This window comes from Liolophura sinensis, chromosome 8, assembly GCF_032854445.1.
Source record: "Liolophura sinensis isolate JHLJ2023 chromosome 8, CUHK_Ljap_v2, whole genome shotgun sequence".
In the NCBI taxonomy this organism is placed as follows: domain Eukaryota; kingdom Metazoa; phylum Mollusca; class Polyplacophora; order Chitonida; family Chitonidae; genus Liolophura; species Liolophura sinensis.
The window spans coordinates 39,548,295-39,562,181 of record NC_088302.1 but is presented as its reverse complement, the minus strand read 5'-3'; the positions used below and the strand labels follow the sequence as shown (position 1 = coordinate 39,562,181).

At 37.5% G+C, this 13,887-nt stretch overlaps 1 protein-coding gene across 1 annotated transcript; it reads left to right on the top strand.

Moving 5' to 3' along the window:
* The first annotated feature begins 3,980 nt into the window (after window positions 1-3,980).
* On the top strand, window positions 3,981-12,242 carry LOC135473119 (nucleoside diphosphate kinase-like). The gene is made up of 4 exons (XM_064752949.1): window positions 3,981-4,200; window positions 7,442-7,543; window positions 8,428-8,540; window positions 12,010-12,242. Exons 1-4 carry the CDS (start codon window positions 4,027-4,029, stop codon window positions 12,125-12,127), a joined length of 507 nt encoding a protein of 168 aa, XP_064609019.1. The 5' UTR covers window positions 3,981-4,026; the 3' UTR covers window positions 12,128-12,242.
* The last annotated feature ends 1,645 nt before the right edge of the window (window positions 12,243-13,887 follow it).

Sequence of the window (13,887 nt, the reverse complement as noted above, 5' to 3'; positions counted from 1 at the left end):
ACTTCCATCAAGTACAAAAGGACGGATCAGGCATTTTCCCATTTGCTTTGACTCTTCTCTTTCTGTATCCAGCCTTGATGAGGTGAATAATTATTCTTGAATATGATGTGAAATACAAGTAAAATGTACAGAAATATTTAGTAGAATTATCAGAACAACACAACTGATGAATCTATTTGAACTACATGTATTTTTATGTAATCTCACTTGCATATAAATGTACACTTTTATGAACTCACCAAATTTATATGTACTGCTAGAAAATGTTGTGCATGCTGAGATATTAAATCTTTTCAGTATTTTTCATCAGAAGAGTCGTAAAAAAAAGATGTCAAAATATTTTCATTTTTTTCTATCTACTTTACGATCAGGTCTTCATATTTCTGTAAATAAATGGCTATTTTCTTTAATTGTTAAATTTTGTTTTCATTTATTGTTCTTGCATGTTTGGTATGAACTTTATGTAATGGGTGTCAAAGACTAAGGAGAAATTTCAGCTTTGAGTGCTCAGTTGTTTCAACGAGTTTAACGCTTTAATTATAAATTTATGATAAAAAACGGTTAAAAACATTGGAACAACTGAGCAACATGTCCTCAAATGAAGCAATTTAACATGGGCGAGTATATACAAATATAGTATTTATCCTAAAATAAAGATTCTGTTTAACAGAATTATTTTATTTAATGATTTGGTTGTTGCAAAATGTAAATTTTACCAAATTTGAGGATGTTTGTCAAGAGCTTGGCACTGGGTAGTTGACAAACATTTCGTTTACTCCTGCCATAAATGAAATTTGCCAAAACCAATCAAACAACTGAATAAGAAAATGCAGTTCTGACAATAGTTTTGCTTCAACTTTCCAACTGCCATGTACAAAGATAGACCTCAAATTAGCCATGTCTTCTGTTCTGTCATCTCAACCTAGGGATCGCATGAAGTGAGTTCACAGATTGGTTATGCAATAATTGCGTCAGGATTATATTAAAGCTCTTGGCCTGCACGTCCCGTGTTAGTTTTGTAGGACAGTCTCTGATCCTGTACGGAAACACTCGAAGTGACCTAAAATTTTGTCCATGACAACTGCTGAGTTCTGCTGATTTTAGAAAGGTGTTTTGAGGTTTGTTTGGAAGGTTGGACGATTTCCTACTGAAAAAATGAATTTCATTAGGTCATTTAGCTACAATAAATAGCTCCTTTAAAAAGGTGGCAGACCTGATTGCATGAGCCCTATAGTGAGAGCGCAGTATAATAGGATAAGACAACATTGGCTCACTCAACAAGCAAAGACTGTTGTGAAATACAGTTACTGTAGCCTTGTTGAGGTATATTGCACCCACAGTAATCAAACACTAAATCTTGCCTCCCACCAAACTGACACACGGCTGCACATTATATGTGGGAAATGTTATGGAAATGCTTATGTACATGGTATGCATAGGCGTGTGAGTTACTTGGCAAGACACATCGTTTTTCCATCGCCCTAATGTAAAAGCATGCTGAAACCGGACAAATGAAGAAGGCCTGCAAATGTAAGTATAAAGTGAAGAAGAAACCGTTAATCAAATGAAGCCATTGGAAGCCTCTAGCTCGAGCTGCTCAGAAGGTCCATATCACAGTAGAACACATCGTTTTCTTCTGTGACGTAACAGTGCTTGTGTACCGGTACTTCATATGCGATTTATGAGCACATATATCGGGTGGGCATAAAAAAATGGGCAGTACTTTGACACTCAATATCTCCGAAACCCTCATACGTCAGCTTTTAAAAATTTAAACACTCTAAAGCCACTATGTCCTAAGTATACAGACCAAATTTCAATTTTATCCTTTAAGATTTCTGTTCATGGTACCAAAATCAAAACAGAGTCAAAAACACATGTTCCGGACATTTCAAAATGATGTCCTACCTTGTATTACTTGAAAAGGTGATTAATTCCTTGTCCGCTGAGGAGAAAACCATCTTGATTCAGCAAAACTTGTTCCTATCTGGTGGAAGGGTTTCTCTGACACTAGAGTCAGACAATTTTTTCAGACAACACTTGATTGATGCTTGTCACACAGAGTGCGCGCTCTACTCATGACACCTGACAGGTGATACAATGTGGGTCACCGGAACGTGCGTTTTTGAGGCTATGTTTTCATTTTAACCTTGTGTACAGACTACTCCAGCTATGACCTTGAAAATTGGTGAGTATATTAACAAAATCATGCCATTTGAATGTATGAAGTTTGAAAGGGTTTGAACAAAGGATAATGAAGCAAGGCAGCATCAAAATACGGCCCATTTTTTATGCCTACCCGATATATACTGATTATTGTGACATAAGAAAATAACAGAAAAGTTCACAGCTTTGGACCGTTTTGTTACAGATGAGAGGCAGGTTGTTAGTACCCATTAAGTGAATATATTTTAAGAGAAGTTAAAGGGTCTTTATTACATGTACACAATTCTGATTGGTGACACCTGTAGGCAGACCTGCATATGCAGTGCTCAAGATGTAGTTTTTGTCATGAGCCCACATGTGAGTTATTATACATTCCATCACACATTTTCATGCAAAAGGCATATGTCACAAATATTTTTTACAGATTAAGTGAATTCAACCACACAGTGATAATCAATTAATATTAGGCCTATCTGCAATCTGTTGAAAGCAGGAGATCTGAGAATTAATCTAATGTCATGTGACACCAAAATCCTGGTAGGTACTACTTGTCATGGCCTAGTGCCCAGCGTGTGGATGTGGATATAGGCCATGCCTGGTAGGCTTGGTGGCCCTATTCTGTAACTAGGTAGGGTGTCCTCTCATGCAGCTAGGTGTCTTCAGGATGACATTCCAGTGATGCAGCACTTGATATACATTGGCATTGAGACTGGCCTGCTTCAAGGAGATATTATTGTGAAATAACCATAAACAATGGTGAAAGCCACATTAATTATCTGGTCAACTGAAGTGAATGTCAGTGACTTAAATTTAAAGGAGAAGAAAATATGAAAATGGTGTCAATATGAGTTTAAAGAGCATGGAAATTTATTAGCAAATGTGGTCTTTTTTTCCAAATTTTTCTTTCAGGATAAAAAGATATTAAATAATATTTTGGTGTGGAGGGTATTTAGGACCACCTCTTGGTGTATATCATCATTGCATAATAATGTTCTAAATAAGGATGTGATGCACGTCTAATAAATTTATTTCAATGTAAATTTATTGTTTATATCAAAACACATGCATTTAATCTGAATTAGGATTGTATTTATGAATATATTAAAAATGTAAATATGATCAAAATCCAGGCTGAATACATTTGTTAGCTGGAATGACCATATTCCAGTGCAAATATATTTAATGAACATGTGTTACGTCCTCATATATATACATGTACCAACAGTTGGTCCAAACCTTACAAAAAATATTTTCATGTGTCTTTATCTCTTTTTTAAGAAAAAAAAAAAAATATTGAAGACTACATTCACAAGTAATTTATCACTTTCTATCACCTGAACTTTGTGTATTTTTTATGTTTTCTCCACCTTTAATTTATTTATTTATTTATGTGATTAGTGTTTTACGCCATACTCAAGAATATTTCACTTATACGACGGTGGCCAGCATTATGGTAGGAGGAAACCGGAAGAATCCCACAACCATCCGCAGGTTGCTGACAGACCTTCCCATTTACGGCTGGAGGGGCTTCAAGTTAATTTATAGGCACACACTACACTACACATATTATTTTATAATAATTTGTAATAGGATTTCCATTTACATGTTAAAAAGAAATGTTACAAACAGAAAAACAATTCTGTTAAAACATCAACACAGAATATATGAAAAGGAGACCTGTTAAGCACAAAGATGTGTAAATCTCTAAAACCAGATAACATCATATGGCTTGGAAGAGGCGACCTAAAGGGAGATAACTTCGCCAAGACCAACGTCACTTGACGTCACACATTCCCAGCCTCAGGCCCTATCGGTCCAGTCACTCCACCTCGCCTTACTTTCGTGCTTGAGAGCCGCCGCATGGTCGCTACCCTTCTCGGAATCTTCTCAGCATTTTCTAAAGAAATGGCAGCCCAACGGGAACGTACCTTTCTGATGGTAAAACCTGACGGGGTTGAGAGAGGACTGGTCGGCGAGATCATCACCCGACTGGAGAAGAAGGGCTACAAATTGGTGGCCATGAAATTTATGAAGGTATGACAAATTATGCCACTGAAGCCGGTAGTATGAAACGAGCCACGTGTGTCGGCGACATATTTGTCTTGCGCATTTAAAGGAGGCGAGTAGGCCTATTACAGTTTACAATAAACTGACGAGATAATCCTCTGCGGCGACCAATTTAAGCCTTTTTTCCCATTTTTTTAACCTTACTTGTTCGACTAGGCACTCTCAGTTTGTGAAATTTTAACACTGTTTATCGAACTTGACTTTTTAAATATCTCGAATATAAACTGATAGCCTCATAGACAAGCCTTTCAACTGCAAATCATCGCAAGAAATCAGTCCCATACAAGATTTATGAAGCCAGAAAACAGATAAACTTCAGTGGTATAAAATTTTATATTAAGAGAGATTTAAAGTGAACTGTAATTGAAATCCTTCAACATCAGATAATATTTGACACATTCGCTAGCTACACCGGTAATTTGTATAAATTGTGACAGGATGTGGCATCATGTGTCCTTGGCATGGCATTCCAATGAGGCAGCACCACAGTTTAATCGATCAGTAACCAAATTGGGCTGCTGGAAATTTTGGCGATCTAGATGGAGGCAGTGTGCAATTTTAAAATTCGGACATTCATCAGTGTGACATTGCTCATAGCTTGCTTTGTAAAACAGCATTTAATTCTCTAGGCCCAAAGTTAGCAGGCTTAATGTGTTGCTTCAATTTTTGAGTTAGGCCCTAAAGGTGGGTTATAAATGTGTTATAATGACCTGATCAGAATTAAAAACCAATAGTCCACATATGTAGAATATTGCACTTACCACGTAATTAGCAGTTCTTTTCACTTTAGATTCACATTCTGTAAGCGTAATTTGGGTTAAACTTTGTTGACTGTCCTCTTTTTCGATGTCCTGTAGTTGGGAGGTTGATGATATGAAAGTGAGGCTCACCTACCTAGGCTTGGTGGAACCTTGACGCCGGATTTAACTCCATTAAGAAAAAGTTTTGCTTGTAACAACTCCAGTACCACTATCTAAACACACACACAAAAAAAAACAGCTTTTTTTGAAGTAAGTAACTTTGAGAAAGTGGTAACAGGTATACAAAATTATTCCTAGTTTGCAGTAATGTCATAGCTGCTCTGAGCCATCCATCAGCACACTTTTTGGTACTGTGACTAAAGTACTGGATGTAAAAACAAAGGGAATTTAATGCAGGTGAGATAAGCACCCTGACTGAAGAAGATTTTAACATGAACCATGAAAAATATAGCTTTTAGGTAAGAAATTCTTTCGGAAAAGTAAGCTGTATGTATCTTGCCTTCAGATAGAATAGTTTTAATGTCCTGTAGTACTTTAAACTCCAGCAATCGGCAAAAATCAGCAATTGGCTCATTTAGCTGCATGGTTTTTATCATCACCTGATCGGGCCCGTGTGTCATAACCTTGGGGATGGGTCAGATTATGTGGTAAAAACGGATCAGATTAATGCTGTTGTTGTTCCAGCACATTGCACAAGATAACTCTATTCTGAATGTTGTTTTTCGGAAAAATAAACTGTGATTAGGAAGGGGTTTGAGAGTGTTTACCTGGCTGAAAGGTATTATATAACCAGCGACAACAAAGAAAAAGATCACATGGTAGGGAATTCATCTGTACAAGTAGAGTCTCTGGCATCGAGCTTTAGATGCGGGTGGGGTGTGCAACCAGGTAGTTTGGTTAAACTATTAAAGGTTGGAACTTTTTTCTCCAACTTTACAAAGTGCTCACTTATCTACATTGACATGTCAGAGTTATCTAACAATAAAAAGCACAAATAATACACAAAATCTTAAGTCTTGCATTACCAGTAGGCCTTAATTAGATGCACATGTGGTGTTTGCTAGACAATTTTTTGTTTTTTCAGATGAATAAAATCCATTGAATGTATATACTAGTATATCTATGATGTATCAGTGCATTGAATGTTTTATATTGAAACAAGTAGGAACTCTTGTGTCTTAAATTTACATCATTGTAAATTTTTGAATTCGATTTAAAAAAAAAAGTGTAGAGGACCTGATCCGCATGTCTTAGTTCCAATTATTTTAAGGTTTCTACCCAATTGTGAGAGAGGAAGGTAGCAAAAAAGATAAACAGAAACTCTGTCTGCACAATGACCGCATGTGGTAACCCTAAGCAATTAGAGAAGGGTCAGCATGAATGAAGACAGTACTGATGGTAAACAGTGTGGACTTCTTGTTTAATTTGGTGTCCGTGCACTTGCTTAATTAGTGTCATTTTTGTGTGACTCAAAGACTGCAATCTAGTTTCGTCGTGAGCAGACAGTGAAGTCATTGCTAAGCATTGATTCAAGTAATTGAATTTACCACGGCAGCGTTTTTTGGAAACACTGTATAGGTGAGCTGCGTTACTATGGATACAAGATTGATTCTGAAAATCATGTTGCATTGTTCTTGCCATGGTTGTAGCGAATGCTCAGACTTGTTTCTTAGCAGGCAGTTAATTAGATGTTTTTTGAGTATCTACATGTAGTCTGCTAAATATGGTTATTGGATATCCGTGAAAATGATATGTAAACTATATATAGGTCTTGTCATCTGCATGGCTGAATACACTTAAAGGTGGAGAAAACATAAAAATGACATAAAATTCAGATTAAAGAGTGCGAAAAGTTATTTCTAAATGTGGTCTTCAATATTTTTTCTCATTTTTCCTTAAGGAGAAAGACTTATTTGAATGGTGGGTATTTGGGACCACCTTTTGGTATTTATAGTCTTTGTATAATAATGCCATAAATGAGGATGTAACACGGGTTGAATAAATATCTTTGCACTAGAATTTGTTCTTTGCAGGTAACAAATATATTAAACCTCAATTTGGATCATATTTATATTTTTGATATGTTCATAAATATTATCATAATTTAGGTTACATGCATATGTTTCGATATAAACAACAAATTTACATTCAAATAAATTTATTAGATGGGCATCACATCCTTAATTTAGAATATTATTATGCAACAACGATAAATACCAATAGTTGGTCTCAAATACCCTCCATACAAAAATATTTTCAAATACCCTTTTCTCTTGAAAAAAAAAATATATTGACGATCATATTTGCAAATAAGTTTTGATGCTCTTTCACCTGATTTTGGCATCATTTTTGTATTTTCTTCTCCTTTAAGGTTGCTCTTTGGGTTACACTATAACTCCCTACATGTACACAAGTGCTTAGCTTGTTTTTTTCTCTGTTTTGACCAGGCACCAAGGAGTCTTTTGGAAAAACACTACGAGGAGCATAAGGGCAGGCCCTTTTATGATGGCCTCGTGACCTTTATTGGATCTGGTCCAGTTGTCCCCATGGTAAGTACAAATGTAATATTGTCAGTAAATACTACCACTAGCCTAAGCAAACCTCTTCTCACCACCCCGGCTTTCTGTACACATCTTGTACAAAACTTCTCAACACCACTCTCTCCATGAATACAGTTGGCTAATCTACCATGCATTGCTGACAAAAAAAAAAAAAATGTGTGTAACTACCTACCACAGTAGAGGAATGGAGGAATCTGTCTTTTGTTCCACTGTTTCAGTGCTTGATCATTAAGTGACAATATTTTCATGATAACTGCAGTGTGCTCTTTGATATCAGACTTTTTATAGAGATGTTTTATTTCCACGTCCACATCAGATTGACTAATGTGAGCAAGACCTACATAGCAAACTTAAATTCCCTGCCCCGTTTTGGTTGAAATGATCAGAACAGGAAATACAAGAGTTTGCATTGTTGCCTGATGTGGCTATCATATGGTATGAAGTTTCAAACAGTATTTTGATGCTATTTAGTCTGTTGCGTGTGCTTCAAGTAAAGTCTGACAATAGACCTGCACTGATTTACCTCCCTTGTTATACTACGCCGACTATGACGTAACAAGAGGACGGTTTTTGAGGTGTGAAACTTGGACAAGTGTGACCTGGCCTATTAAAGGATGCGGTATGTAGGTTGTGTCACAACAATGACCAATATTTTGTAGGCAGCAAAATGTATAAAAGCATGATATCAGCCTTTGCGAGTCGCAGAGATGTCGAGAAGTCCAGGCATATTTTTCAGCTTAGGAGTTCACATCACTTTTGTGTGTCCCCTCTATTTAGTACATTGTGTATTTCTGTAAGCATGGCTGAAGGAAGTTTGGTGATATAAACTCCTGTGGTTAAACCTGTTTTAGTGAATGTTCATATTTTTGCAGGTGTGGGAAGGTCTGGATGTGGTGGAGACCTCCAGGAAGCTTATTGGTGCTACAAACCCACGTGCCTCAGACCCTGGCACCATCAGAGGGGACTATGGCATTGATGTAGGAAGGTATGTCTATTCAGCTTTTTGCATGGAGAAAGTTTTAACAAAGCTACATGTGCCACAATTTTTAACTGGTCTGTACAGGAGTACTGTAATTCTTCAACCTCTTCACATGTTTGCAAGGTGTATATTCATGCACATTCTGAAGGCATTATCCTGTGTAGACAGATAAAATTATACTTTTTGTGAGGCCTTGAAATTGGCCAATCCAGTCAGTGTAGTCTTGTTTCAAAATTCCAAATATAAATGTGTGTTTCTTTGTCATGTGTGTAAAGATTGAGGAATTAGGGTAGCTCATGTCATACCCCAGGCTGTCCGCGTCCGCAGGCTGTATGTATTGAACTGAGGACTTCAGGGCTTCCTCTGGGTCAGTATCTTTTTTTAGCCAGTCCGTTTAGCCACTCATCAGATTTTGTAGCAAATGCTAGTTTTCTTTAGCCATACTTCCTTAGCGGCCTAGACTTAATCTCTTGTGATCATCATCTGATTGAATGGAAGCAGTATCCAGGACTCTGTAGGTCTCTGTAATTTGTTTTTGTCTGCCTTGGTGTAGCTGTTAGAATCAGTTTGGTCTCTTCCAGCTATATCTGGAGTTTGTCAAACATTACAGTACATTGGAGTAACACAGTCTGACAGGAGAAAATCAAACGTCGTACATTCTGAAACGTTCAATTAACTTCGGATCCAAAAAAAAAAAAAGTTTATTAAGTGGAAAAGTTAAAATTTTTCATGGGAGGTAACTTCATTTACAGGTGTAACTTTACCTTGATTTATCCCTCTTGATAATTTTTTTTTTTTTTTACAATTGGCGGTGAAAAGCATCCCCCAAGATGCCACGATTCGTTATTTAACAAAAATGATTTTCAAGCGCTGTTTAATGTAAGTCAACTTGCAACAATGCTGAACCCCCTTTGTAGATTTCTGTCAAGTAATCGCCATACAACTGTGTTGTTTCGCTGAGATGGGGCCGTTCCAAATGAAAATAAGTGGGAAAATCGGCTAAAAACCCCAGAAAACTCTCGTGGCAGATTTTGTATAACATTTATATCTTTTCTGAAGTAAATAAATTTGTCACCAATAACATTCGCATTTCTTCAAATTTTATCGCTATTTCAAAAAATTGTTCTAAATTTGCGACAATAGCGAGTGCCAGCGGAAGCCCTGGGACTTGCATGCATATTAAGCACAGACACACGAGGAGGATGCTCTTTTCTTAACTTCAGTATGTATTGAGGTGAAGTTTTACATTCATGCGTCTGCTACAGGCGAGCTCTTTGGTAGCCTTTCTACCGCATTGAAATCTAGTTAAGTAGTCCAACTGAGGCACAGGTATATTCATGTGAGAGTGATTTTTAGTTACAGGCAGGAGAATATGCAGTTAGGCTCCTATTACTTTTCAACTAGAATTGAATGATACATTTTGATAGGTCAAACAGAACTCTACAAGGTGGTATAAGATATTGCCGTATGAATGAGGTTTTTCTGGTCTCAAACCGAAGGAAACAGTAATTGACCTAAAGTTTCGCCCAGGGAAAGTGTATCCCAGGATTCATTGCGTTGGTTGTGGTTGTTACTGACTGAGCGCAGCAGGAGAGCATAAAGGGTGGTCAGGGGATTATATAGACAGTTCAAGAATGTACATGTAATAAACAAGCCCACAACTGAGCTGTTAGTCTATGCTCCTAACACCAACAGTTCATGTTATCCTCTGTTTTAATTATAATGATTTAGTACATATAATACGTTGATTGTTTTATTATCATTTTGTGATAAATGGGAGTTTGGGAGAAAACTCACGACTACCCGGTACCTTTATGCATCTGGAGTGTCATGTCAACTATCCGTTTTTAAACTTCAGGGTTCTCCTTATACAAAGCTGTGGCAGAATTTAGCCTACTGCAAATCAATACATGCAAAGTAGGCCTACCAGCTGAGCAGCATCTACACACGTGGGTTTACACTGCTGCAGCTAAGCATTTATTGTTCATTCTGGCGTAATTTGAATGACTGTCAACATCCGCTCACATTTCGTAAATATGAATACTTAATTCACTTAATCACATGAAATTTTAGTTGTACAGATTGCTTTATCTACATGTAGATACAAGCCATTCACAATCAGAAGTTCGAAATTTCCACCTGTCCGATCACGTGTATTTTGCTGGCGAAAGGCAAAATAATAATCTTATCTGTCGCTGGTGACACATAAATCAGATCTGGGCAAAACTGTGTACAGGAAATCATAAAATATTTTGTTGATAAAGCCAGTGATGGTGTCGTGCAAACAACTCCCGATATGCCGAACTCGCACACAGTGCTACCGAAAAGGGGTAAATGTAAATCATGGTAGTTTTCAGAAACCTTGTGTAGAGTATGTTTTCTGTGTTTAATGGGTGGTTTCTCGGTAAAAAAACGCAGGAAAAGGAACTCTTTTGCAATAGAAGAACAGTTCCGACTGTAAAGAAACATACTGTGCGTGTAGATTGACATACTGCATTGGAATTACATGGACAAGGGAAGCTGATGACAGAGGCTTCTCAGTGAAATTCGCTTTAGCTGAAATACATTGTACACATATTTGCTGCATTATGAGGGCTCTCAGCAGACAGCCTTTCACAAGATAACGTTGTGAGGGGACTTTCACGTAGGCCTGACCCAAACAGTCAGTTCGTGTGCAGTGTAAATTGTGGATGTACATACCTTGTTTGGCGTGGTCATGCTTTGAGACAGTGTTTGAAATTTAAAGGTTTGTAATGGACATCGCCTGTCTTAATACTTTTTCCAGTTTCATTCATGGGTTTATTTAGAGATGTACATGTAGGCCTAATCAGCGGGAGACCTGCACACCTCACTGTCATTGTGGGGATGATTAGCAACTGGAGCTACTAAGTGCCATGCGGGGTAATGAGACAGGTGGGAGACTAATCTTGTCATCTTGCCACCAACTCAGATCATGTGAAAGTAAACGACAGTAACTTGCCTGCGAAACTTTAGGTCATTTACTGTTATACCAGGCAGATTATGTGTTGCTACTTCAGGTGTATATTTGCTGATGAGTATATAACCCTAATAATCAAAATACCTCACCTTGAGCATCTAGTTAAGGTATGCAGGTATAAATATTTCTGCTGCCATGCTAGAGATTATAGTATATGTACCTACTTGAATTGACCAAAAAAAAAATGCAATTTTAAATAACTCCTCCATTTTGTGAAAAAAGACTTTATTGACCAAGCTACTAGGAATTGGGGAACAGCTTAGCACTGGGGCCTTATGAAAACTACAGCACCAAAACTGTTCAACACTATTTTTACGTTCCAACAAGGAAGCTGGACTGGTGTGTACCGTATTTTTATGCGATAGGACTCATACTGAACTTCATATGAAGAAATAAAAACCAAACCTATCCTTTATCACGGTAGCCAGACTCAGTGACACACGAGAGCTCAGTGTTTGTTTATACCTCTGTCCACAGGAACATCATCCATGGCAGTGACAAGGTTGAGACGGCCAAGCGGGAAATCGCCCTGTGGTTCAAAGAGGAGGAACAGACTGCCTGGGAGCCATCTCTAGAGAAATGGATATACGAATAGCCGGAATATTGTCTTGTTTTTCCATTTTCATTAACATTGTAATCAGCCATAGTGCTCAAATAAAGGCCCATTTCTGGTGGGGGAAACAATAAAAGAAAAGTCTTTCTATGGCATTATTAAATAAAACAAATTAATTTTATTCAAACTTTTGAACTGCCTCGGCAACCAATACTTTGAAACACTCAAAGAACTATGGGGCGTAGAGAAATAATTTGCACAGTTTTATGAAACTTGCATTTTTTAATGACACAAATCCTTTTTAACTTGCCTGTATAAAGTACAGGCGTAGCTTTTGTCGTACCCTGAGCCTCGGCATCGGCTGTAGCAAGACGAGGCTCGTGTACAGATGGGCACCATCGGCGCAGTGATTTCCCCCAACATTTGTGGATAATTGTTGATAGAGGAGTATCGGATATTCAATATGTATTTTCAGATTCCTTGATTTTAAATCTGTACCGATGGTATACAAACTACCTGCATCTGAATTAATCAATAACATCCAAAATAAAAATGAACAATTTACTCTCCTATTAACTAACGAATATAAAGTTATTCAACATGGTGGCGCCCACAAAAGACGGCCTGAAAAGTGAGTTTAAAGAAGTAATCGCGTATGCCAAGGCCAGTGGTGGAGTTTCAGTAGAGTTTAAAGCAAAGCAGGTCACCCCTCTTCGTGCAGCATATGAGAAAAGAGATGTCATTGGAGTCTACTTGACTGGGTATGGTGAAAGTCTAGTATATCAGCTGATCAGGTTATCCAGCGCTGAACGCAGTGAAGAACTCACGATAACGATTGTATCCCCTGTGAATTCTGTTATGCAAAATTAAGTGGAAAGTGTGTAAATATATTTAAATTGCCATGGTTCAGCTTGAGTACGGATGGAGATAATACCCACGAAGCCTGAGTTGTAGAGCATAATAGCATCAGGAGCATATTCCATGGTTGATTGGGTGTTGTATGTTAAATACCGTAAATTACTTAGAGTTTTGTGTATTAGAATCACTAACTTAAAAATTATTGTATACATTGACCTGAAGTTTTACATGCACATAAAGCACGAGGCAAGAAGGGTGTTCCATCGCTGATACCCTATGAGCATATTAATTACCATAAATTAACAACTTTATGATTTCAGTTCTTTATGCATTGAGCTGAAGTTTTGCATTCATGTGTGTCATACATGTGAGCAAGACTACCAATGCTAAGTTTTCATACTGATTATATCCATAATTTCCATTGAAAAAAGTGCTTTAGAGGTCGAAAAGGTTGAAGATTTACTGCATATTTATTTATTTCCTTGGTTTTTTAATAAATTTTCATGAATAAGACCGCCGTCAGGTTTGAATTATACATTCAATACTTCAGTGAATTTCATACTGCAATCAACCCCAGCAGACGTGATTGTGGTGAACCAAGAAAATAGCTGAAATTTACTATCATAGCCCAAAAAGGCCGGGGTCCTGGGGCCGCCTAGGCCCCGGAAGCTAGAAAAATCTGCGTGGCTGAAAATGGGTTCTGGGACGTTTTTGGTTATTAAAATCAAACTAGAATCCTGTAAAATATGAAGAAAACCAACACTGTTTTCTGACTTACAGATTTTCCCATCTGCTTTGTCCCCACAGAACTCAGAACAGAGAGAAGAATGCATTTTTGTACCAAAGCCAAAATTACCAGATAGACTGTAGTTAGACGACCGTAATTTCAGGTTATCTCTGTGAATTTTCTGGCCGATGTGCTGTGCTAGCGCCTTCCATCCGCG